Source organism: Pituophis catenifer, unplaced genomic scaffold, assembly GCF_029215685.1.
Source record: "Pituophis catenifer annectens isolate HBS135680 unplaced genomic scaffold, rPitCat1.0.hap2 SCAF_7, whole genome shotgun sequence".
Classification (NCBI taxonomy): Eukaryota; Metazoa; Chordata; class Lepidosauria; order Squamata; family Colubridae; genus Pituophis; species Pituophis catenifer.
In genome coordinates this window covers 50,171,958-50,199,177 of record NW_027256887.1, presented here as the reverse complement: position 1 = coordinate 50,199,177, position 27,220 = coordinate 50,171,958, and the positions used below count along the sequence as shown (strand labels likewise).

At 33.5% G+C, this 27,220-nt stretch overlaps 1 protein-coding gene across 1 annotated transcript in view; it reads right to left on the bottom strand.

Moving 5' to 3' along the window:
• The window catches only part of TMTC2 (transmembrane O-mannosyltransferase targeting cadherins 2), a 229,075-nt gene that overhangs the window by 25,219 nt on the left and 176,636 nt on the right, over positions 1-27,220 (bottom strand). Inside the window, exons 5-11 of the mRNA XM_070947425.1 lie at positions 24,287-24,372; positions 23,356-23,540; positions 21,734-21,812; positions 18,069-18,190; positions 9,627-9,708; positions 5,836-5,950; positions 4,378-4,441 (exon numbers count right to left, since the gene is read on the bottom strand). Coding sequence (XP_070803526.1) covers positions 4,378-4,441; positions 5,836-5,950; positions 9,627-9,708; positions 18,069-18,190; positions 21,734-21,812; positions 23,356-23,540; positions 24,287-24,372 — 733 coding nt within the window. The remainder of the gene's footprint in view (positions 1-4,377; positions 4,442-5,835; positions 5,951-9,626; positions 9,709-18,068; positions 18,191-21,733; positions 21,813-23,355; positions 23,541-24,286; positions 24,373-27,220) is intronic.

The window sequence follows — 27,220 nt, the reverse complement described above, 5'->3', positions numbered from 1 at the left end:
GTATCATCTAGATTTTTGTTTCCGCATGTCAATGTAGAAAACTATTGGTGACAGCTGCATATTGTGCTCCAATGAACATGAATATGAATGGTACAGAGACCTTAGGGAAATCATGAAACATATTGAATGATTATAATCAGCTAACAAGAAGAAAAGAGATTCTGTTGGATGTCATAAATGGTGGGAAAGAAAGAGAAAAAATCACTGGGTGCCAGCTTTCCCAGGTAAACCAGGCAAAAACAGGACTAAATGATCAAATTCTACTTTATTGTACTGCTACATTAAGAGAATCTTGCAAATCTGAAGGCACCAACTTCCCACCACCACTTTTAACTGCTTGAGCCATTAGAACAGCTCTTTCCTTAATTTCTTTCTCTGACCATTAAGCCACTGGGGGTTCCTGTGTCTCTTGTCTCATTGTTTCCTAGGCAGCATCTCTTCTCCTCATTCCCCAAGGTCATCCACATATTCCATTCCACACATTCTATTCCATCAATCCATTCTGAGAGTAAAGAATTAATGAAAATAATACACTGAGAAGTACTTACTAAAGTGGCTGTTTCAAATCTACTCATATGTACAGTATACATGGCACTTGAATGAACCTATAAGCATGACTTATTTAATTATGAAAGTCTCAGGTAATTAGTGAAAGATACAAGGTAATGAAAGATTTGAATATATGCGGGTGCAAAAATGGATATAGAAAAAAAATTAAAAAGGGTAAGAAACTAGAGTGAAAATAGAATTATAAAGAGAAGGTTCAGTTCTTGAAACAAGGATTACTCTCACAACAGAATGAATGTAAAGAGAACATATAGAATCATGATGGAAGGAATGATGAACGGAAATATTACATGCTATGAGAATGTTGCAAAACACTGAGAGCCTATTTGAATGTTGCAAAATATTGAGATCCGTTTTAGTGTAATAGTTTAGGTGCTGGTCTAGAAACCAGGAGACACTGAGTTCTAGTCACACTTTAGGAATCAAAGCTGGCTGGGTTGTTGTTATGGGACAATAGAGGAATAAGGAACATTATGCATGTTCACCACCTTTTTAAAAAATTAATAGAGGCAGGATAAAAAAATCTCTAAAATAAACCAGGGCTGCCAATATAGATGGGGCAAATGGAGAAATATTAAAATAAAGGTATAGTTTGTAGTTTATGGGATGTGATACAATTTAATGTGCGTATGAAGATTGCACCTATGCTTGATATTTAGAAGAATACTATTAATGCTCCCTTATAAAAAGAAAATATGACATAATGCAAAAATTATAGGAGGTGTATGTGGTTTTTTTTCAATGTGCATGGAAAAATCTTGGATGAATTCTTATTGGAATACTACAGGAATAGATAATGATCAAAATAAATTAATGAGTATGCCAATAAGGCCATATTGTTGATTGAGGATCTGAATGATTTGCAATAAAGCGTAAATAAAGTATATGAGGCAACAAGGAATATGGACCTATAAATTAATATATCAAAGACCAAGTGTATGTGACAGGGAAAATGGAGTAAAAAATTGCCAGTATACCTAAGCAGCAAAAAATTAAAACAAGTAGATTAATTTGTGCATCTTAGCAGACTGTGTCTTAAATATGGGAAATGGATGGAGAAACGTAACATGCTGAAATGCTAATTTGTTACATGGAAATGAGAGATGCATATGCCAGAAAAACATTAAAGTTGAATGTGTTGGTTATGCATTATTTAAGAAGTGTGTGTGCTATAACAAGAATGAATGGTGTTTAATGCAAAAATTAATAACTAATAACTCAGTCATTAATAAAAGAATGATTGAGGTGTGAATAACAAAACGGGAATGTGAAGAAATAATAACCTGAAGGGAAAGACAGTATTGTGGTTGGATGGAGCTAATGAAAGCCTCAAAACAAGGGAAGTTTTAAAAAAGAATCTTAGATTTAAATTCTTCCTTTTCTTTAGGAAGAAATAGGTTGGACAGAAAGAGACTGATTGGCTTGACAATTTACACAGCTGCCAGTGCATTTGAACCTGAGTTTCCCCAAGTACCAATCAAGAGTTAATACAGACACGAGAAGAAGCTTATTTATTAATAATCACATATCAAACCAAGATTCAGAATAAATAGCTTGTTTTTTCTTTGAGCATAATAATTAACTCATGGCTATACATGATCTTAATGAGGGGGTTGGATCTAAACCTTGATTCTCCTGATCCTAATTTTAATTTTGGTGCAAACGGAATCCAAATTGTTTAAGCAAGTTCTGCACAGTTACATTATTTCATTGCATCATCATATACCATAGCAAAGAATAAAATATTCTTACTTAGAAAGAAGCACAACAGGATTTTAATTACTTAGGTTGGTAATAAACTACATGATGCTATAATTCATAAAAACAACACATGATTGTTATTAGAAGAACCAGAATGTGTTTCAAATTAAATAGTCATTAAAATAATATAGTTTCTTGGTAATATGTTCCAGAAATTTGGGGCATAGCATAAGGAAAGTTTCCTTGTTGAGCTAAATACCATGTATGGCAGAAAAGTTTTGTTTTTACCAGCAGTTTGCTTTATTTGGTAGACTTTTGAACTAAATATTTTGGATTAAAGATATAGAAGCCATTTACATACGCAGAACCACAATCTATAAATACTTCCCATCGCTCATAAAGTCATGGCATGGAACTGCACTTGTTTTGCCTAAAGGCATATCTAGACCTTTTATTATGGGTGTTTGCATACATGCATGTGTTATTATGCTAATGTACACATAATAGTTAATCAAATCTTTTTGAATGAGTAGAGCAGAAACAGCTGCATTTGACAAGCTGATGAAGATATAGGGCTTAAAACTGTCACAGGTTTGACAAACCTGATATGAGACTAGTCAGATTGTGTGATGTAGGTCATGACACTCACAGTGGTTGGGACTGAAAAATCTATGATCTGCTCAGCTTTTATTTGACACTTCAGAGTTATACTTCAAAGTGTTTATACTTTTTAAGAACATACAGTATGTGTTATTAATTTCAGCAGCCTTCTTTCAAGATAATAGTTTTTTTAAAAAAAGTTCAGACATCAAACACAATTCCTGAATGTTCTATCTTTATAGAAATATTGTTCCTTCCAACACCAGATTTCATTTGAAATCATAATCTCTGGTTTTTGCAAAATGAAACTATTTGAATGCTTACAGTAAAAATTTACTCTCATTTGCATGTTTAAAGTATATGATATCTTGGTTGATCATATAACACCATGTTAAGATAATATATTGGACATGAATATATTCACATATACTATCCATTGTGATGACTAAGCTGTTTTAACAACTGGAGAAGCCTATAATCAGGAATTAAGTATAATCTCTAAGGAGAGTGGTTTCGTTCACATGTAGGAATTTTAAAAAATCTAGGTATGTTTAATCTAAAGAAGCAAAGGCTTGGAAGAAACATGACAGTAGTTTTTAAATACTTGAAGAGCTTTCAAAGGAAGAAGTTGTGTATTCACTCCTAGTAATACTTAAGGTAAGGCAAACTTCAATGGGTGGACTGAAATTGAAATAAGAAGGAATTTTCTGACTATGAGAGCTATTAAGCAATGGAAAAGCCTGCCTCTTAAAGTCATGGCTGCTTGATCAGCCATTTGTCTGGGTTAATGTGAGAATTCTGCACAGGCATGGAATTATATTAGAAAATATAATTATTTGGAAAAGTCCTTTAGAGGTTCATGATTCTACAATCCTTGTCTATTATCATTTTTACCGTTTTTAATATGTAAATTAAAAAAATAGTTTTAAAATTTAAGACAACAATGCACTGTTTCTTTTTTTACCCTTCTATGAATTTGATCATTAGGAGAGATCTTTATGCAGAACTGACTCTTAATGCCTCTCCTCATGCACACTGCCAAAATCTTCAGGAAATCCTCTGGAGTAGATTTGAGGTGTGCAGGTCATGTTGAGGACAGCCAAAAATATATCTGTCATACCTTTTACTTTTGTGATCAAACAGAGATTGGAGTCCCCTTTCCTCATCTCATTCCAGAAAAGAACAACTGATAATGAAACAATTTCACCATCACTTTTTGGAATGAGTAAAGTCAGCCTGGGTGTTACTTCACAATATGATCAAGAACCCAAATTTAAAATGCACAAATGAAAGGAAAAAAAGCATGCATATTTAATCACTTTATCAACATAATTATCTACAATAATTACTTGACAAATATTATGGTTTATTAGAGTGCTGCTGTGAGTTGCTTTTAAAAGATGCTTACAGACCAAAACATTAGTATTAATAATTCTTCAGAATGTATTGGTTTTCTCTCTGTGCTAACTCAAGATCTCTGTAATGTATTTTCTCTAAGGAAGTACTTACATTAGGTCTTAGCTCAGCTGCCATTTTGTAATATTTTTCAGCTGCTTCATTGAGACTAGCTTGTCTATTGAGAGAAGAAAAAAGGGCAAGTTCAGTGAAATTCAATCTGGTAATGGAAAGTGAAAAATTAATTGAATCATTGGCATTAATAGTTAAAATACATTTTCAGCTACTGATTATGATGTGAATGATTCATTAACTTAAAATAGTTTTTTAAATAATGAAATTGATATAATTACAAACTCCACATTAGTACGAACAAAACATTTAAAAATTAGCTTATAAACAATTCTAATTCATGTCTTAGCTTTTAAAATTGGAACTTAAACCCCAGTATAATGCTAATCATTAAAGTTACATGAAAATATAGTTCCCAATTACAGATATAGCAAACTACAGTATTTTAATATATCTAAACCAGTAGCATGAAGCAAAGTGATAGAAATGGTTCCAGCAGTTATGCTTGCTTTAGGAACATTATCATTTATCTGTAAATTTGCCATTGAATTGGATGACACCATAATTCTATATAGCTGAATAGATTAGCCTGTGTGTCTGTGGTAACTGTGGACAAGCAAGTCAATGCAGAAAGCACTGCATTCACTTTAAAAAGAAAAGCATACACACAAAAAATGAGCCTGAGGAAGGAATGTTTGTTGATGATCTTGAAGAGATAAAAAAACCAATCTATTTTGGGTTACCTTCTAGCTTCCACACATTAAAAAAGTGGGCTCAAGAGATTGAGTTGAATAAGTAATTCAGAGATGATATGATCATCCACAAAAAAAAAAAGTTCGCCTTTTCTTACTGATGGTTAACATTAATTCTGCTTGGTTGCAGCATCTACTTGTTTTGCACTGCATTCACTTAATTCAACACAGTGAAGCAATAAATGCATGATGTGATGAGGGTTGCAGAGCCTGATGCTGATACAACATAAGGGGAGCAACTGGTACAAAATCTCCCAACTGGCTTCTGTGCATAAGGGAGGACTAAAACTTAGCTCAGCACCTGAATCATTGTACCACCCAAAGTTGTGGATAGCAATTGTTTGTTCTAAAATTGAGAGTTGTCCTCAAATCTCTCCCATACTTGTTTTCTATATTCATTTATCAGGGAAAAAACTCTGCTGATTTTAAATATAAAGTGAATGGAATGTAGTAGTAATCACTTTTTGTGCTATGTAAGCATTAGACTCTGTACAGCCTCAATAAAAAATGGCAAAAGAAATAATGGCAAAATTGGCACAGGATTCCAGTGTGAGTTGTCTTCATTAAAGTAATCAGATCTAGCCATACTTTTAAAAAGCAGGATGTATACAATGCATACAAGCATGAAGCTGAGAAATGCCGTGTGATCTTCTGTTTTCGTTCTGGAAAAACTGTATGCATATTAAACTTGTTAATTTTATGCAGTAAAATATTGATGGTGATACTGAAGACAATGAAATAAAAAGACCTAAGCATATGAGCCGCATTGAACACAACATCAAACTCTGTATTATCCAACTCAGCTGCTTTCTTGGCCATCTCTGCTGCTTCCATCAACCGAGAGTCTTCTAATAGAAACTGGCCTGAAAAACAGATATTAACAATTACAGCATACCTCACACTTTAACACTGACAGGACTACATCACTCTATGAACGATAGTTTCTCTAAGTAGAAAAAAGACCCCTTTTTGCTGATTCTTCCTTCCCCCTTTCCAATTGTCAAATATGCTCCAAAAAGGAACAGTATAGGACACTGTCAAAACTAGAGTAAATTTGGGGTAAAAAAAGACAGCCTCATTCTGAATTCTATTCAGGGAAGCCTCTGCTGAAGCAAAGAACCTTCTATTAACAGAAGGGAAAAAATGCAGTACAGTTCTTTAATTTTCAAGTGGCTGTAACTTAAATGTAAGTTTTAGAAGAACTGAACAAAACATTATGCTTGTTGACAAGTTAAGGGCAGCAATTAATTACTGATTAATTTTAATTTGGTTGTAGTGTTTCTTTTCAAAGCATTACAAAATATGCCAAAATACTCTCAGCACTCTAAGATCATTCTGATCCAGTTAAACTTACAATAAGAGAACAATTTGCATTGTGAATTATTAACTGCATGCTATGTTAACCAAAATGAACTAAGAAAATTAAAAACATTAACAAAGAAAAACTCTGCAGGTTCAGCTAGAGAACAACATGCTACATGATCAGTTGTAAATTATATCAAGTGAGTGCATAATTACAGTCATTTAATGCAAATAATCAATTTTATTATAACACAGAAATATTACATGCTTTGCAATTATTAGGAATATGTATTATTCAAAGGAAATTAACTCGAAGTCTCAGCGGTTGTTATTATAAAGAGTGTTATTTGGCAGAACTTTTTTGTCATTGTTTCCTGTCTGTTGCAGTATACTAAAAAGAATCAAATCTACCAGTAGTTCTCAATTTATGACCACAATTGGGAACAGAATTTCCATTGCTAAGCAAGGCAATTGTTAAGTGGGTTGCACTTGATTTTTTGCCAACTGAAGTTATTAAGTGAATTACACAGTTATCAAGTGAATCTGGGCTCCCCAATGACTATGCTTACAGGAAGCCAGCTGGAAAAGTCATAAATGGTGATCACATGAGCCCAGGATACTGCAGCCATTATAAATATGTGGGTTGCCTAGCAGGTGAATGTTGATCGCATGTTTGTGGGGATGCTATGACAGTCATGAGAGCGAGGCCCAGTCGTGTCACTTTTCTCAGTAGTGTTACAACTTTAAACAGTCACTAAACAAAGGACTATCTGTATAAGCATCTATGAACATACTGAATTATACTAAACAATTTGGGCATACACAGTGAACAGTAGCATTACAGCTAAATAGCCTGACTAGGTGGCTCAGTGGCTAAGACACTGAGCTTGTCGATCAGAAAGGTCAGCAGTTCGGCGGTTCGAATCCCTAGTACAGGTCTCCTGTGTGAGCCGGGGGTTGGACTAGATGACCTCCAAGGTCCCTTCCAACTCTGTTACTGTTACTGAAATGTTTCAAAACTGTTATCAAGCTACAGAATCAGATAAAATCAGCAGAAACATGGAAACTAGCGCTCCTTTATCAAAGTAACAACCTCTCATAAAAGGAGCTCTGTAAGAATGTTATTCAGATAAGCACAAACGCATTGCAGCAACTTGGAACCATAGAAAAAGGAAACAATACAATATCTTCCAACAAAACGGATACACATACAACTTTAGCAAAAAGTGCCTGAGCACTCAATAGCTCATTATGAAAAGAGCCTTGGTAGCACTGTTATTAACATCTGCTGCTTGCAATTACTGCAAGTTCAAATCTCATCAGGCTCAAGGTTGACTCAGCCTTCCATTCTTTCAAAGGTAGGTAAAATGAGGACCCAGATTGTGGGGGCAATAAGCTGACTTTGTATAAATATACAAAAGTATGAAGGCTATTGCTTAATGCATTGTAAGCCGCCCTGAGTCTCCGCAGAAGGGCGGCATATAAATTAAAGCAAAAAAAAAAAAAAGATAACACTGCCATACGTCAAAAACCTATCAGAAATAACCAACAGACTATTGCACCCATACAGCATTACTGTAGCACACAAACCAACGAAAGCCTTTCAAAACATCCTAAGTAAACTAAAAGACCCAGTAATCCAAGAAGAAAAAAAAAATAGAAGTGATCTACAATACACAAGTATAAGGATTTTAACAGACACTATGTAGGACAGACAGACAGAAAACTATGTCTATGAACACCAAGTAACAGTCAGGAGATACTATGAAAGCTTACAACACATGGACAGACTCAACCATAGTTTCAACTGGGAAACTGAAAGCATCCTAAACCAAGCTAAATCCCAAACCACTAGGGAATTCCTGGAAGCCTGATATTCAGACAAATCAGCCATCAACAGACAGAGACATAAATCACATTTACATACCATTCAAAAGAAACAACAACAACAACAACAAAAATTAAGAAGGAAACAAAAAGACCAGAATACATCCTCACCAGTAGCCTATATTCAGATAAGCAGTGATCAATACCAGAATTAACCCCAGACAACCAACTGAGCAGTAAATAACAGCTTAATCAAGGTACTACTGAAGAGAACCCCCCCCCCCACAAAAAAACAAAAACAAAAACAAAAAAAACTGGCAGGCAAGCTACTGTATATAAACAGGGAGCAAACCTCACATTCACTCACACTGATGATATTACTTGGGTAATGTAAAATCTGCATGATCCAATGCAGTTTATCCGGTCCCCCTTGCATGCACACATATAAATGCACACAAACATACCAGAGTAGAAACACATTCAAGATCAACATATATGTACATTCCATAATTAGGGTTTCAAAGATACACATGCACACTCACACAGAGTAACATATACACCCTGATTAGAATTTAGTGGCCTAAATTCTAATTGTCTAATTCTATGCATACTTCCATAATAGTTATGCCAGAGCAAGCCCACAAATGTACATCCATTTGTCCTTGTAAGGTAATTAATTTTAAAGAGCTTTCAATCATAAATGAAGCCTGATATTTGTACACAAAACATTTTTAATTTGAAATGTTTTGAACTTGAAATTCCTTAGTTCAAGCTTGAAATAAACTGAAGATTTTATTTTAATTTATCTGAAGAGTTCTGATACTATTATGTCCTTACTGTAAATGTTGTTAGTGTAAAGTAGTTCCATTTTGAGATTAAGACTCTTCCAGCATCATCAGAAAGAGCATGTGGAGTAAAGCTGAAACTACCAATAAATTATACGTTTTAGCTTGAAAATATTTTTAAAGCTCATGATCCTACAGCTATTCACTATACTTTCAAAAAGATTTCTGTTAGGTTTCATCCTGCAGCGTACTGGAAAAGTACAGTATAACAATTCTACAAAACACTTTTCTATACATAATAAATATTAATCAGTAAAAGTAATCCACTTAAATATCACGTACTTCCTAAAGAACTTCTAATTTACAATTAATATTGCTCACAAGTAATTTTTTTTGAGAAGTCCCCATTTACCAGTGTTCATCATTTATGGGTTACTGATGAAGGATGGCAACTGTTATCTCCTTGGGAACTGATGGCCATGCCACTGGCCAAATAGGCCCCAGTACATTATTCAAATAATACTCTGCCAGTACTTTAAAATAAAATCAAAAAACTATAATCATCTATAAAGAATTTTGTACAACAAAATAGAATCCAAAGGAAAGCATTTATTGGCAAACTTACCATAATGCATATAACAGTTTCCCTTCATAGGATCCAACTGAATTGCCTTTAAGAAATATTTTTCTGCCTCTCTCTTGCGACCCTTGAGAAAGAAAAAGCAAAAACAGATTTCTGACACCAGTTTACAACTACTTATGAGCAAAGACCTACAACTGAGAAACGGAAACATTAATTTTACAGAATTAATGAATTAGCATAATCCTACTAGAACACAAATCTCACTCTGTTTTCTTCTGTTTAAATAATATATTTTCTATTACTACACATAATGCTGTTTATTTTTATGCCAGTGTAATAGGGAAAAACAAAAATGGACAACTTAGTATGTTTAAGGACCAAGAACAGTTCCTATATTTGATATACAATTTGTAACTAGAGCTAGGCCAAATAGAACTATATGAAGAACTATATTTCACACCACATCAATGTACAACAGAAATAGGATTGATGTGGGTTTTCCCCCCCATGAGCGTTATATATCCTGAGATTAAAGAAAGAGATGAGAAGTCTATATCTTCTTTCTCATCAGGAACTGTTCGACTCTTCCACATTTAGTATGTGAGCATTTTCTGGCGATGTGTACAGCAAAGCAAAGTTTCCATATAACTTTAGCCAAGCTCAAATTTTTATTTTTATTTACTGTTGGATCAGAAGACTGAGGTTCTAGTAGAATTTTCTCCTCACTGTGCTCCCAATTATGTACATGGCGCAAGCAGAATTTCTAATATGAAGTCACATCAATAGAATTTTCTATAGATCACATAATCTATATTTTCTATAGATCACATAATCACATCTATAGAATTTTCTATTGATAGGATTTCTCAGCAACAAATGCACATGGTGAAAACTAGAAGCTAACTATGGTTATTGAATAAGTGTGCATGAAGATTGTAATAACCATCTATCAATGCACAAGCTTAAAACAAGATCCTATTCATATGGACAGGAGAGAAATATTGAATTGAGTAATGATTTGATTCACATAGAGAGGACCAGTCTCCCCCAAAGCAAACTTCTGCATTGCATAGTTGTCTGCCAATTGATGCTTTCTCACAGATGATATGTCTAGTTTTAATATTTTATTGAGTACAACCAATATTTATATATTTTCATTGGAAGTAAAATATTACAAACATTCATACAATGCTTAAAGGAAAGAAGACAACAATGAACGAGACGGGAAAAAAACCTAGGTCTCTTGGCAAAACTACAAGAACAATTTGGATTATAGGATAAACAGGGCACATTACAAATCAGAGCAGAGCATTCAAATTATCATCCTCTTCTGGCAAGTTTCATGTCACAAAACATTCATCTGCAGGTCATCAAAACTGCAGTCTGAGACTGGAACACATTGCTAATCCTGACTGAATTAACATTTACATCTATTATGTCATGGTCTGAAACAGAAGAACACTATTAGTCTTAGACAGTTAATTATCATGTCTCATTGCACATTCAGTTTTCTTTCCTATTTCAAGGAGAGAATTCACTGGACTTCTTCCTTGCCCATTATGCTTCAGCCTTCAGAATTATCTCCATAAAATGAACAGCAATTCCAAATATTTTTCCATTCAGCTATAATGAATTATAATGTTATAATTGGCTTCTCAAAATACTCTGCTTAAAACTGTTTTCAATCTCTTATAAGATTTTATTCTCAGTGAAAAGAAGCTTCCCTTTTCCTGCTTCTTGTCACAGTGTTTAAGATTATATTTCTAATTTCATTTTGGGTTATTACTGTGATAGAACTGAAGATGCAATGAGTGCTTTTTTTTTCCCCTGACATGCATCATTCTATGCTTTGAAAGTAGGTAAGGAAAAATGTATGTTATTTATTTGAACATTTTTGATCTGTATCATTAGCCCAAATAGCTTTGTGTAACATTTATAGCCCAAGTAAAATGACAGTCCCTGATCTTAAGATGACATTTTAAGGAACATAGTATTCAAAGAAAAAAAAAAGGGATGAAGAGGAGACAGAAAAAGGGCTTGGATACTAATTGTTACATTTAAGAGCTTTAATTTTACATTTTGACAAGAAAGTCAAAAGTAGTCTCTTCTATTCTCTATCTGTAAGGAATGGCTTTGAAGAACAGGAGGAAGGGCTGCCAGCAGTGCAATGATCAGATAAACGAGGCTATAGCCAAGAGCAAGAAACTAGTTTGAGAGAACATGTAAGACAAGCGCTTCCCTAGCTTACACGAAAGTGAAGCAAAGAAAAAGCACAGATTTACAAGATTCTATTTTTAATTTTATTTATTTGTATCCCACCTTCATTATTTTTTACAAATAACTCAAGACAGCAAACATCTTCCCACAACAGCCACCCTTGTTGTTGTGGGAAGATATTCACTGCCTTGAGTTATTTGTAACTCAAATAATGTGGTGAGGTGGTTTGGGCTGAGGGAGAGTGACCCAGCTGGCTTTCCTGGCTCAGGCGGGACTTCACTATAGCTATAATAATGGAAGTGGTCCTGACCTATATGGCATTGGTTTCTTAATCTGGACCACCTTGTAGGGTTGATGCTATTTGTAATTTTATGTGGAAGTGACTTTAGGAGACCAGGCAAAGAGCTGCTGTCTAGGAAATGGTCAAATAAGAGAGATAGTGAGTGGAGCAAGAAGTTCAGGAGAGTCCCTTCCTAAGTTATTGTTCTCTAAAGGTGAGAGTGGGAGAATTGTACTTTCAGACTTGCAGGATTCTATTTAGGTAGTTTTACAATAAAATAGAATTAGATTATCTGGCTGTATTTCCTGTGTGATCCATCTGGTAAGGAAAATCCTATCTCACTTTCAAGATAGCTGAAAATAATTTGGCAGTGTTTCTAAACTTGTTTTAATGCTGCCCCTCAAGACTGTTTAGTAGCTACAGCTGATCCAGAATACAGTGGCTTATGAAGTGTCTGGTATGTTGAAATATGCTAACATGATATTGTAGCTCTATGAGTTGTACTGGCTACTAGTGAGCTTCTGGATACAATTCAGGTTGCTGGTTATCACTTTTAAAGCCCGTCATATCATAGGACCTTGTTATTTGCGAAAGTGCAGGTTTTTTTTTTTATCATTTTTGCCTGTCTGGTAAGGTTGGTCAGAATAAGGATGGTCTAAATTCCCTTGATGGAACAATGTCATATATAGAGACTTAGGAAGACTTAAATTCTCTTAATTGTACCTGCCTTCTGCAATAGAATTCCCCCAGGAATCCATATGGCTTACATTTATTGAAGTTCTGAAAATCCCTGAAAATCTGGGAATCCTCCCAGGCCTTAGTGTAGGGAGGATCCTGAGCCCCTTTAGATTTTTCTTTTAGTGTTGGGTATGGCACACATTCTCTTCTGAATGTGCACGATCAGTTTCTCTGGTTTTTTTTTTTTTTAAATATATTCTGCCCAAGTAGTTTGAGCCTATAAATTGTATACATACACACATACTAAGAAGCTGGTGGTAGCAGCTATAGGCTATCCATCATTCTGAAATCTCCTTAGCTATACATAATTCTTTTACCTAAATAATTTACTTCTTGGAATGTAATACAGAAGGAGGTGACCAAGAAGACTGCAGATTGCTAGAGAAATTACAACAAAACACACAAAAAACAAATATGCACATACTTTTTAATATTTTTATAATTAACATAAACAAAGGAATTTAACATTCCAGATTTGAGAATTTCACCAAATATCCTCTTCTTCTGGGGAAAAAGTGTGTGTATGCATGTGTGTGTATGTATAAATAGCATACATACATGTGCGTATATGTAAAAATGTGTATATATGTGTGTGTGTGTGTGTGTAGATTTATATATCTGTATCCAGATTTATTTAGAATGTTTGAAATGTTTTGAACTTTTAATAAGGAATGCTGGAATAGCTGTTCCTTCACTCTATTTCACAACCTCATGAAACAGTCATTTCATTAGCTTGAATGCTATTTGATATTTAAAAATATCATATTTTAAATATTTTTAAAAGTTTTTTATTGTATGATTACTATTATATGGTTTAAAAGTAATAAAGCAACAATGTAAACATGTTACAGGCATGTTTTGCAATATCATTTGTGTATTACAGGAAATATAGATTTCATAGAATCAGAGTTAAATCTTGTTCCCTTTTAAACAAGTTTCAAACAGACTTAAATATAGTTATATTATATAATAATATATAATATATTATATTATATATTATTATACCACTGCACATTTTTGATGATTGTTTGAATGACCAGTTATTTTTATGTTTTTCAAGTTCTAAATGTTATTTCTGAATACTAAGAGATAGAAAATATTTTTTACTAGTTTATTACAGATTAACAGAAATAGATTTTAATAGAAATTTAATAGAAATTTTCAATAGAATTTGTTACTTTATAGGGTTACACAGTGTGGGATTTTAGGGCTTCATAAATATGCATACTTAATTACCACATATTTATTCAGCATTAGTACAAGAGTCCCCTTTTGATTGTAAATTAATATATCTAATTCAGGTATCTGTCTTACTAATTATGTTTCATTTATCAGAATGCTAACAATAGCGACATCTGTTCACAAAATGCTTTTAATGTAACATGAGAAGGTTCCTGTGATTAAAAACAAATTAGTTTACACATTTATTTTCCTCTTTCATATATCTTGTAATTTTATCTTAATAATAGTAATGAAGGTACCATCCATTGTTTCATCTTTTTTCCTACACTACTCATCTTTTTACTCTGCTCAAGTTCAGATCCAGCTGAGAGAGAGAGAGAGAGAGAGAGAGAGAGAGAGAGAGAGAGAGAGAGAGAGAGAGAGAGAGAGAGAGAGGGAGAGAGAGAGAAGAGCGCTATTGCTCCAAATACTGTATCTACTAAATTAAGAAAATTCTTAATCTGGAGATGACACCTATATTGTTTTGTTCGTGGTCTCCTCCTAAAATCCTATATGAAAATTGTTAGTATCAAGATATATGTATTTGTGCTTAAATGGCTGTTTATGTGTGTGTGAGAGAGACATTTAAATAAATGAAGTAGTACTCGTATTTAACAGGAAATCACATCACATTGGTATCTTATACTTGGGTAACTTTGGTTCTTTGAAGCATGTCTGGACTATACCCTTCTTCAAATATTCATCAGAAAAAAAAATGATGGGAATATTTTTTTCTGATCCCACGTCAAAATTTTTCCTTTAGCAGAAATAGTTTATAATGAGGATGTAATTAGCTGGCTCTAATCCTGTGGAAAATTGTAATTAGGTTCAGATAACAAAGAAAGGGAGAAGAGTGAGGGGGAAGATGCTGCTACCTTATAGAAAAATGCATTAAAAAAAGAAGGCTTAGTTTCAGCTATTGAACCAATTAGTTCAAAAGGAATGTTTTTAAATAAACCAAAAGGAACATGGATCTAATTATTGCAAATGGTTTCGTTATGACCAAAATATACCTTTTTAAGTAATGGAAAAGTCACAAGAATCCCAAGAGGCATCTAAATGTCCTTAACATAATTGTGACTAATTTTTTTTTTTTTTTGTTAAAATTGGTGTTAGCACTAGTTATAGGCATCCAAAACCAGCTTCCAAAAATATATTTTTTTCCCAAGCAGGGAAGAAAAGAGTTTTTCCTTCTATTCATTCTCTAATCCCATAATTATAACTTCCCTGGAAGCTTCAATTTGGTTTTATTTAAAAGATAATGAGCTCAAATGCAAAGAAGCATTAAGTGTCAGACATAGTTATCCCCAAATATACAGTCTGAGCACAGGTATTTGTAACAGTCATCTTCAATTACACACTGACAGTATATGAAGTCATGACTTAAACAGTATAAAAAGAAGAAGAAAATCACCATCATAGAAAACTTGTCACTCCTCTGGCATGTAATAGGGTAGATGTAAAATAGGCAATAGGTAATAATGTGTCAGTCTCGTCAGAAAACCAAGTCTTGCAGCATCTCCTAGATGCATTTATTATTTACATTTGTGAATTGTACAAATCGTTCTGCAGTTTCTTTCAATCCACAACAGATATGCCATAACGAATTTGTCAGTGATGAAAGTGGTCCATTTCCCACGCCCCTAATTTTTAGCTGTAGGCAATTCATTCATATTAGATTCAAATTAGGAATTTAAGACTGATAATTATTCTGGCATATACACTAAGATTGCTGGATACAGTTCTACAAATGAACAGCTCAGGATTGTATACTGCAGTAGTTCTCAACCTTTTCTTCACCACGGACCCCCTTTAAATACCTTTTGTGGCCACGGATCATGGCCATGGATCCCCAAGACTCAAGATTTAAATCATAACATTTTTTAAGGCTTCACAGACCTCCCGTGGTGACATTGCAGACCCCCAGGAGTCCATGGACCACAGGTTGAAAACCACTGGTCTACAATATTTTCTAATTATTCACCTGGTTAAGCCATTAAACAGTACCTTTTTATGTTTTCAAATCAATATTCCTTCCTGGTAACTGTCAGGTTTCGACAGTTTTTTTCTCCCTGGGATTGTCAGCACTAGAGTAAATGCAGATTGAAGTGCTGACAGTAACTACATGGACAATTTTTCTGAAATTTTATTGGAAACATTTTTTTAAGGTCAAATTGCCCTTGCCTTTTTTCTGCAGCTGAGAGAGAATCCTGACCCAAAGTCACCCAGCTGGTTTCTGTGTAAGGAAAGACTAGAATTCATGGTCTCCCATTTTCTAGTCCTGTATTTTTAACCACTATACCACTATATTGGCTCTCATTCATACACCTTAACCGCTAATTTTCCATTGTCTTACCCTTGCAGCAAAAATACATTTTTACATATAAATTTATAATACCTGGCTTACAAAGTATTTTTGGTAGCTGACTCCATGCAGATTATACCATTCTGCTACAGTATAATCAGATTTACTATTTTAAAACACATTATTCTATCTTCCTTTTCTACATATTAGCCTAAAATATACAGATTTTAATCAAACTTAAATCTTTATAAATCTAAGGAAATGGCAGATGGAATATAGAATCAGATAAAATTTATATTCTAAAAGAAAGAAAATAAGCAACACTAACAAAATGATCCTACTGTGTAAGACAAGCTCATGGTTCTACGCATGCAGACAGGCACTTGTCCCTTAAGCTTCAGATAAGTGATGCAAAGTAGCATTATTTGCAATTGTTGTAAGAAACAGTGAACAAAAATATAATGCATAATATTTTGAAATGCAACAAATGGATAAACAACATTTTTTTAAAAGAAGTAGGCAAAATTTTTAAGTAGCAACATAATATATATTATACGCAAAATGAAACACAGGTCTTTCACATTTAAATGAATTAAAAGGAATGGAACATTTTGTTCAGAGTATATAGCATTAGGCCAGAAAAAATAAATAAATAAACCCAACCCATTGAAATTACCATTTAGCTATCAAAGAACAAAATAGGCTAATTCACATATAAAGAAAAACTAGAAATTGCCACAGCTTTCTTGTCTTTCAGCTGGGCAAAGTATACGCTACCAATAAGAAGTAGGATACTACTGCAAAACATCATTTCCATAACCATTCTTCATAATAGATATTGATATTGATATTCCTGATATTATCAGGAACAGGAGGCAATGAATAGTTTGTACTCCAAAAACAATAAGGTTATTCATTAATTATATGTGTATACTGGGGAGAAGCGGTGTTGCCTGTTAATCAAGGGAGAATTGGACTGATATACTATTTATTCAGCCAACCAGCAAATTACCCAGGTAATACCCAGATAATCTCAACATACGTTTTGTCTACTGTTCCAGTTGGAATAATGTATTAGTATAATATACTAACTTTGTGTATTATAGATGCATCATCATCATCATCATCATCATCATCATCATCATCATCATCATCATCATCATTTCTGAATTAATTCACCGATGGACGAAAGTCTCTTTACTGACTACATACAGTTCAGTGCAATTTGGTAGATTTTTGGGGCTTCCTTGTCTAAAGCTGAGAAAGACTGACTGTCACAAATCACCCAGTTGGTTTCCATGCCTATGGGTGGACTACAATCTGAGTATGCCTGCACGTACCTTAACCACAACGCTACACTGGCTCTCACTCTAAAGAGGTAAGGAGTGATAATTCCCTAATATGGCCTAAATAGTCTAATACATATGGAAGGACAGAAATTTGAAGAAAGAATGCTGACAAATAGTATGCATTCTAAGTCTGTCAATATCCTTGATATATCTCCCTAGTAGATGGATTATGAACAACAATAGAATGGTTTGCAAAGGTGATCTGAAGGCAGAGATCCTAGCTTGAATAGAATTGGAAAAAAGAGCCTTACTGATGTTAGTATAATATTTTATACAAAGAAATAATGAGATGAGTATGTATGTGACAAACATGTGACAGATAGGATTGTTTTTCTCTTGCTAAAAAGCTGCTATTTTCCAGATAGTTTTCTTACCGTTAAAGCAAGAAGTTTCCCATAGGTGAGATGAGCTGGAATATGATCAGTTTTAGAATGCAGTGATTCCACATACCAATGTTCTGCTTCGGAGAATCTGCTAAGTCTCATGTAGGCTTCTCCTACAAAGCAGAATAGGAAACCATAAAAATATATTAATAGAACATACAAACTGATAAAAGTAATTGATATATTTTATATATTAATATATAAATACATGTGTGTGTGTGTTTAAAAAATAAAATTAATACAAATTAATTTATATTTATAAATTTATATTATATATTATATATGTAATATTACATGGTATCATGTTATTATTCTATTATTCTGTAGTAGAATGTTACCAACAGAATGAATATATATATATATATATATATATATATATATATATATATATATATATATATGTAGGTCTTTGGTTATTCGGGTCTTCTCCCACGTAAAATTGGAAGTGTCTTGGCGACGTTTCGACGAAGTCTCATTCGTCATCTTCAGGCTGGTGTTCTCGGCTTCGTGCTTCCAGGAGCAAGCCGAGAACACCAGCCTGAAGATGACGAATGAGACTTCGTCGAAACGTCGCCAAGGATAAAAGGATAAAACGTCGCCAAGACACTTCCAATTTTACGTGGGAGAAGACCCGAATAACCAAAGACCTACATACAAACACCCGCGAAAACCTGAGAAAACAAATATCATATATATATATGATATTACTATTAATATATCAATATCTCACATGAATATCTCTTAAAAATCTTGAGTCAACTTCCAGAATTTATGACTGACTTCTTTAATTTTATGTTTAAAGAAAATTCAAACATAAGACTGGATAACAACAGGAATATAATGAAGTCCAATGTTCAGAATACTTTTCCAAAAAGCTTAATATGGATGGAAATTGCATTAGTGATAACATGAGTCAAGAGAGTCTTATAATTTCTGGGAGACTGAATCAGTCTGGCTTGCTCTAGCTGTCAGAAGCAAAACTACCACAAAACAGCTGTGTTAAATTAGATGAACATTCACATGTTTAAAATTTCACACTTCATCCTATAAAAATGCCTACAATATCTAGAAGAATCAATATGAAAGAATTCCCACTGTTTCCAAATATGATTAATAGCTGAAATGTCTCCAATTAGTAATAGATAAAACCTACATTAAAAGATTTATTTATTTTATTTATTGTACTTAATGCAGATATACTGCCATTATTCTATTACTTTGTGCTTAATTAGTTTTCTCATAAGACAAAAACCAAGTCTAAACCAGATGATCTCTGTGTGAAGAACATTTCTTGTATAAGCTTCCTTGAATAGAGTTTTCCAGGAAAACCAAGTCTTGAGTAAATCATCATGAATCAAGGAAAAAAAATAGATGGTAACTTCCTAATCAGCAATTGCTGCACTAAAAAAAAAACCCATACAAACAAAAAAACCAGTCAGTTTATACAATTCTTTATGGTCTTTCAGTCTATCCAGTTATATCATGCTTTGACTCGAGGAAAACTCATGAAGTTTAATTTTTATTAACAATATAATTTAGATGAATATTATGCTGATAACTAATTTTGGCATTTTCTTTATGAAAGAAGTTTGCAGGTCTCTAAAAAAACAGAAGCAAGATGACTAGTAGTCAGAATTTATTTTTCTCCTTTGTACCATAGGGTTTTTATTCATCTGTTCAATAGTTTCAACCTCTTTTAGTGAGAAATTATTTCAATTATTGGATATATTAATGAAAAAGAATGACAGCATATCAAATTATTTTTGAGCAGTTGTGGTTGAGAAGAAGAGTTGGAAATTTGAACTTTTACAAAGGAGAATTTTATATTTTAAAAGTAACCAAGGATGCCCTGAAATAAATTTTATTCAATGTTGCCCAACTTATAAATTGTTAAGATTAATAATTAAATTTAATCCAGAAAATTATTTTAGCAAGTACATATAGGTTATAATATGATGCCCACTTTACCATACTTTACATCAGATCATACTTTACATACATCAGAACAATATAGGTTTCGAGATGTGATTCTTTGTAACAAAATTTTTATTTGGTGTAACCATGGTACACAACTTTTTTAATCACTAAATTTACAAAACTCAGAAGGTTACTATTACGCATGGGTTTTAGGGAAGTTGCCCATCAGATGATAGTGAAGAAAATTATGATGATGGGTCTTAACATTCAATTGATGGGAACTGATATGGATCTCTAGATCTATACCCATTAAAGCTTACATCTTTGAAAAAAAAAGGCATAAGGACAACCATTTTTAATTTAAATTCATGGAACAACTTCACTAGGTATTGGACAAGAAATAATGCCTTTAAGATGCAGGTAAGTGAATTCAATTTAAATGTTAAAAAAAAAACCCTTAACAATAAGAGCAGTATGAAGGCGAAACCAGTTGCTCAGAGGCATGGTCTTTCCTTTGTTGGATATATTTAAGGATAAACTAAAGAATCCAGGAAACTTTAATAGGATTTTGGGGATCTTGTTCTTTTTTTGTCCTTACACTTGCTAGTGTAAAAACCTATCCCGGAGGCTTTGCCCACCACAGGCAAAATTGACTAATGTGATATCCTTGTTGGAATTCCAGCGTGGGTACATATATTGTCTACTGGAGTAACTGTCAGCTACTGATTGATAACCCTAACCATTTTGTGGGGAACAAGGTGTGAGACAGCCAAAGTATGTGGACATAATCAATCGGTACATAAAACTTACTGATGAGCAAAAAGTTTCTAGCTAGCAAAAAAAGGAATAAAAATTTATTTTTGCATTAAACAGGAAGTTTGGCTTGGTGCCTAAGTGGCTGTCCAATAAAATTTGTTTATATGCTTATATGTCACAAAATCTTCTTATGATTCTTGTGATTCTTATAGCAATTACAATAATTCAAGGAGAAAGCAATGTTTTAAAAAACCCATTAATCCATTTAAAATTTAAATGAATATTTTCAACATGATAGATTATTTGTACAGTTATTTGGATAAAGTGAACTGGGAGGGAGGGGGAGAGAGAGACAGAGAGACAGAGCAAGAGAGAAGATGCCACATTTAAACCTTGGTTACTGTGATTCTCTTTGTCTGTGTGAGTTTGGAATTATTGCAGTTATAGCACCAAGTCGTAGAAGATATCTTTTAGCCTATGTGAACTAGTAAGTCTTTAATCAGCTATAAATTAGTTCTTAAAAGCAATTCCTAGTTCCCATATTGTGACTAAGAAACAATTTCTTGGTGACAAACCTTATCTGTTTTTAGATAACAGATTATCTAAAATCTGTTTTAGATATTATTATATGGATTATATAATTTAGATAATTATTTATCTAAATTATTATTATATTATTATTGGATTATTATATTTAGATAATCATGTATTATTTTAAATTTGTTTTGCCTTGTTCACAGCACTTTATGAATACAAAGCTACACAGATTTTTTTATTCATTAATTGTTCTCATTTATACATTTGAATGCTGTCTATGGTGATATGGGGTAAGCTACAAATGTAAAGCTTGAAGATTTGATCAGAGCCAAAAACATATCATAGATGAAATACTTTGGTTACTGCCCAATATTGGCAGAAATACAAAAATATGTCCTCTGAAAGAAAATTAATACAAATATTTTTAGATGTTTGCTTAGACTCACCCATCATATTATATAAACTCTGTGGTGCAAACTGTCTTGGCATTTTCTGTATCGCCTCTTTGTAAACTATAAGGGCATCCTATGACAAAGTGTTGAGAAACATATCATTACAACAACATCAAATTCAGAAGCATAAGCGTAATATAAAATAATGTAAAATTGAAGCTGCCTTTGTTAATTGTAACAGGAAATAGGCATTTAATAAAATGTATAATGATGAATCTCATGACAAATTGATTTCTGTATAAACATATGCATAAAAACTGAATTAGTCTCTAAGGTGGTACCAAACTCTGCAGTTTTTGTTACAGGAGATTAACATGGATTAATTTCAATCTATATAAAAATTATACAGTTGAGATGAATCTTTTCAATGTAAAACAGAGCAATTTTCAATATTCAGACTTGCCCATTTAAGGATGGGAAAAGAAAATAACTTAGAATTTCCTAAAACACATCTGATGCTATTAAACTGTAATAATCACAATGATACATTTCCACCTGCCAATAATAATACTGTTACTGCTTTGCATAAAGTAATACTGGTCATATTTTAGGTTTAAGGTTTAAAAGCCTTCTAGGTTTAAAAGAAAACACATATACTGTATGTCATGTCAAACTATTGTGGTTTTTGATCATTACCTATTCTTAAAATGAAGCTATACATCACTTGAAGCTGTCAAATTGTACACTTTGTCCGTATCCCACAAGTATATAAATTTACACTTATTCTGATTGTATGTTTCTACTGTAAGAATGATGGACTGAGCGATTTGATTTATACAACTGCCCATCTCACATAGATGACTCTGGTGGCTTCGTGATGTTGGTATTATACCCTAAATACAGAGGAACTTTTTTTTTTGTTTCACAAGGGGAAAAAAAGTTCATTAAACCGTATCATGAAATACTATTATTTTTATGTTCATACAGTATATCATTTGCAAAAGGATCATTTGCTAAATGAATGAATTACTATTGCACCATATACTGTTTTTCCAGTAAACTAGTTGATAAAGTATAGCTGCTACCATCTCACTAGTCTTCCATTTTATCAGTCATCATATTGAGTAATAACCTAGAAAAAGTTATAAATTGTTAGATTGTAAATGTATTGGGAAAAGCTTGTCAGAACTCATGCTTCCTTTATGGTCTAAAATATAAGATGTAGATACTGTATTTGACACTATGATGCAATCTTTAGTACTACCAATAATTCTAGGTACCTTGGTTACAATCCCAAAATATCTGAAGCACTACTTGAACAGTATTGGCATTGACAAAATCACTATGAATCAATTGCAAAAGACAGCTTTAATTGGAGCCGCTTACATCCTGAGATGATACCTTTAACACTATCAAACAATAACATCTGCCTATTGCAGGTCCTTGGGAAGGAATTGATAAGTGGATTTTTAATTCAGTCAAACTAAAATTCAGTCTAAATATCTGGCTGACTATATGAGGAACCATAATAATTTATCCAATTTATATGCCACTCAATTCCCAGACAGCCAAGAGTTAATTCTAGTATAGAAGTGGAGGCTTTTTTAAAAAACAAAAAACAAAATCACAATTATATTAAGATTATAGATGGCTCCTATGTTGCTGTAAAATTTTACCTCATACTGTCCTTGTTCATGATAAAGTTTCCCCAGGTTATAAAGGCAGCTGGTAACAGAACTCTTATGAGCATGAGGATCTTTTAAGTTTTCATCAGGAATCTCTGAACACTTCAAAAATGTCTTCTTGGCTTCCTCAGCTTTGCCTTGATTCATTAAGATGATACCAGTATTTAAATAAGCAGCTGAAAAAAGGAAAGGGAAATGTAGCTGTATTTATTTATTTAGCATATGGCTGGTCACGCACAATATTAAACACTTCATTTTACAGGTTAAAACAATTAAAACAATTTTTAAAAAGCAGTAAGAAAACCTAAGAGGGAGACAGAAATAACATTTCAGAGTTTAATGTTGAGTTTGGAGATCCAATCAGTAGCTGTCGTTGTTACGCAGAGGAAGTCCCTAAAATCTCCTGGATAGGAGGCAAAGTTACTCGCGTGTGTGGCAATCCTTAAGCCACCCATGCTTCCTGGGTGGTACTAAATGAGTAACAGATGGACTGGTAGCCAGATATCCGCGAGGATCTCCTGGCTTCACACACAATCCCACGGTCCTTTTAAGGACCTTTTAAGTACCCCCCCCCCCAAAAAAAATAGCAGAAACAGCAGAAATAACAGAAATTTGAGCATATTTCAGTTTCTTTCATCTCAAATCAAAATTAAACATGTTACTCTGGCAACACATATTTGCCTAACAATAAATAGTATGAATAACATTCAAGATCAACTATTTTACTATAGTACAGCATCTTTACATTACAGTAATGATGGCCCAGGTGTTATCAAATATATTGGAACCATGCAAAAACATCTGCTCACATTTAACAGAATTAAAACTTACAGATTTTCTTTTTAATAGTTTTATTTATAACACAACACAAATGAGAAGGAACAATGTATTTTAAATATAACAAGCATGCAACTTTACTTACAGGCTAAAGTAGGTCTGCTTCCTATAGCCAATTTATAATAATGCAGTGCTTCTGAAAACCTGTTGTTCTCCTGTAATAATAATCCCCTGCATTTAGCAGAGAAAAGGAGAAGACAAGAAGATAATTGCTGAGAATAAAATTATGAAAAATGAAATATCAAGAAACATATTTACAATGTACCTGAGAAAGAAAGAAAGATTGCCATATAATTTTGCCATATAATTTTTTTTAAAAAAAAGAAAGATCATTTTGAAAGAAAGAAAAATGAGCAAGAATCATTTTTGTTCTCCAAAAGTAGTCAAATTATGCTATTGTAGAATTCCACTTCCTTGAAAAGGATCGAGAAAGAGTTCTTCTTTTGTCAAGTGAAAAAAGGAATTATACAAAGTTCACTATATTTTATTAAAATGGCTGCCTCGTCACTTAGAGAAGAAAAACTGCCACAATATGCATATGATATAGAATGGAATAGATAAGAATTGTTGTCACCCTTTATGAGCTTGGTGAAAGGAGCAAACATTCATATAAATAACTAATTTTCCAAAAATATTATTCCAGCTAGTGCTTTGAAATCTCTTTAAAGGGTTATAATTCTTGGTATAAAATCTGAAGCTACCAATTTTCAAAATAAAAGTTAATACTAGGAATTAGTAGTAAATATCTACTTTTAAAGTACTATATTAAGGAAAGAACCAGAATGGTTTGAAAAGAAAAAAAGGAAAGGAAAGAAAAGAGAAAAAGATGTATCCGAAATATTTCTTTTAACAAGGAAAATGTTTACTGATTTAAGTAAGTAAAAATGGTTTACATACTATTTCTTTGTTTGAAATCTATTTACATTCCAAGAGCAGTAATTAAAGATACATCAAATAAGGCAGATACAATACACATTTATTTTAAAAAAGAAAAGTGTAAGATCAGGCTGAAGCAATCACTAATAGGAAGAGGGCATCAAACGGCTTCCATTAAGTCACAGCTACAGTATTACTATAATGTTGCAATGTTCTTGGAGAGAACTTCAAAGAAGACTGGTCATCCCATAGTCAGACAAGGAACCAGGTTTTCTAACAGTAAGTAATATAAAATCTGTTCACCATTGTGTATAAAGTATATACAATGTATAAACCAGAGGTAGTTCTCAATTTATAACCATTCATTTAGTGCTCATTCAAAGTTACGCTGATGCTAAAAAAAAGTTGCTTGTGACTAGTTCTTGCAAATACAACATCTGCAGCATCTCTTCAGTCATATGTTCAAAATTCAAGAGCTTGGCAACTGACATGTATTTACATCAGTTACAGTATCCCTGGGTCACAGGATTGCCATTTGCAATTTTCCCAGCCAGTTTCTCACAAGCAAAATCAAGAACAGAAGTTGGATTCACTAAATGACACAATTCACTTTAATAACTGTAGTGATTGTGATAAAAAGGTCATAAAAGGAGGTATGACTCATTTAGCAACCACTTCACTTAGCAATGGAAGTTCTAGTCCCAGTTGTAGTTGTAAATTGAGGGCTGCCTATAATGCATTTTATTATTCAGATGAGATTTTCATAAAGGATAATGTATGCTGTTGTCAACTGAACAGTAAGATATCAACGCCAGCCAGGTTGAAAAATATACTGTGTGGGGCATGTGAAATTTTAAATAACCCCCCCCCACTAGGAATAATCCCAAAAGGCCGGGAGATAGCACTGATTAGTTTTATCAGACTGGAAGTCATAGTCCCAAATATTCTGCTTTATTTCGGCTATCCCTCTTCTTCTATATCTGTGATGGCGAACCTATGTCACCCCTGCCAGAGGTGGCATGCAGAGCCCCCTCTGTGGCACGTGCGCCGTTGCCCCAGATCAGATCTCCATGGCGTTTCTTTTGTGAGCTTCTGTTTCCCTGCAAATCACAAAACAGAAGCTCACAAAAGAAAAAGTTCTTACCTCTTGCTGCGCTGCCGGTGTTGGGATGACCCGCCTCCCGCCAGCCTGCTGGTCTTTGGGTCTCTGCTGTGCATGTGTGCATGCCCGCGCGCATGCGCATGCACACATCTGTGCATGTTTGGGCGCATGTTTGCACGTGCACATGTTCCCGTGTGTGCATACACAGACCTTTCAGTTTGGGCATATGCACACAAACAGTTTGGGCACTCAGTGTTCAAAAGGTTCGCCACTGTCCTATATGCTGATGATGTGTCTACTATGTCTGTAACTCATATGGGTATGTACCATATCATTCTATTGCTCCAGGGAACTCCTGGAAAATAATTATATCTGTAACTCATGTGTCATTCTATTGCTCCAGGGAACTCCTTGAAAATAATTATTCTATAACAATGTTTTAGTACTTTCAAGAAAGTTCTTTAAGTTTGCAGTAATCTGAAAGATCAATAGACAACTTATTAAGCAACTTAAACTTTCAAATATCTATGTGTTTATTTTCTGTCTTCCAATTACCGGACTGATCAAATGAGTGAACTTAATGTAAGAGCGCAAAGAGTATCCCTTGCAATTTTCAAATATGCAAGTCAACATGGCCACAACCACATCTCAGCAGCAATTAAGTTATTTAAAGCCAGAGTTCTGGGTCTGATGCCATATAGTACCCAGCTGGGTATCTACAAGGACACCTCTTAAATCAATCAAATCAATCCAATCAAAATTTCTAAAATCTATAATGTTTGCCCTCCATTTGAGTCTTAATGTTCTCCTAGGAATTATGGAATTAGGGTGGAATTAGGGTGCATCTCCGTTGGGGCTCATCTGAGATGTTGCTGCCTTTGTGAAATAACCTTGGTTCATCTTATCTTGTTAGATAATTCATTTTTATGAAGACAAATAAAATACATATTGTGTATTAGCATATTGTGACATTTTGCTCCAGACATATTATAAACAGGTCGTTACAACACCACTAGTTTACTAGACAAAGTTTAGCCTTTG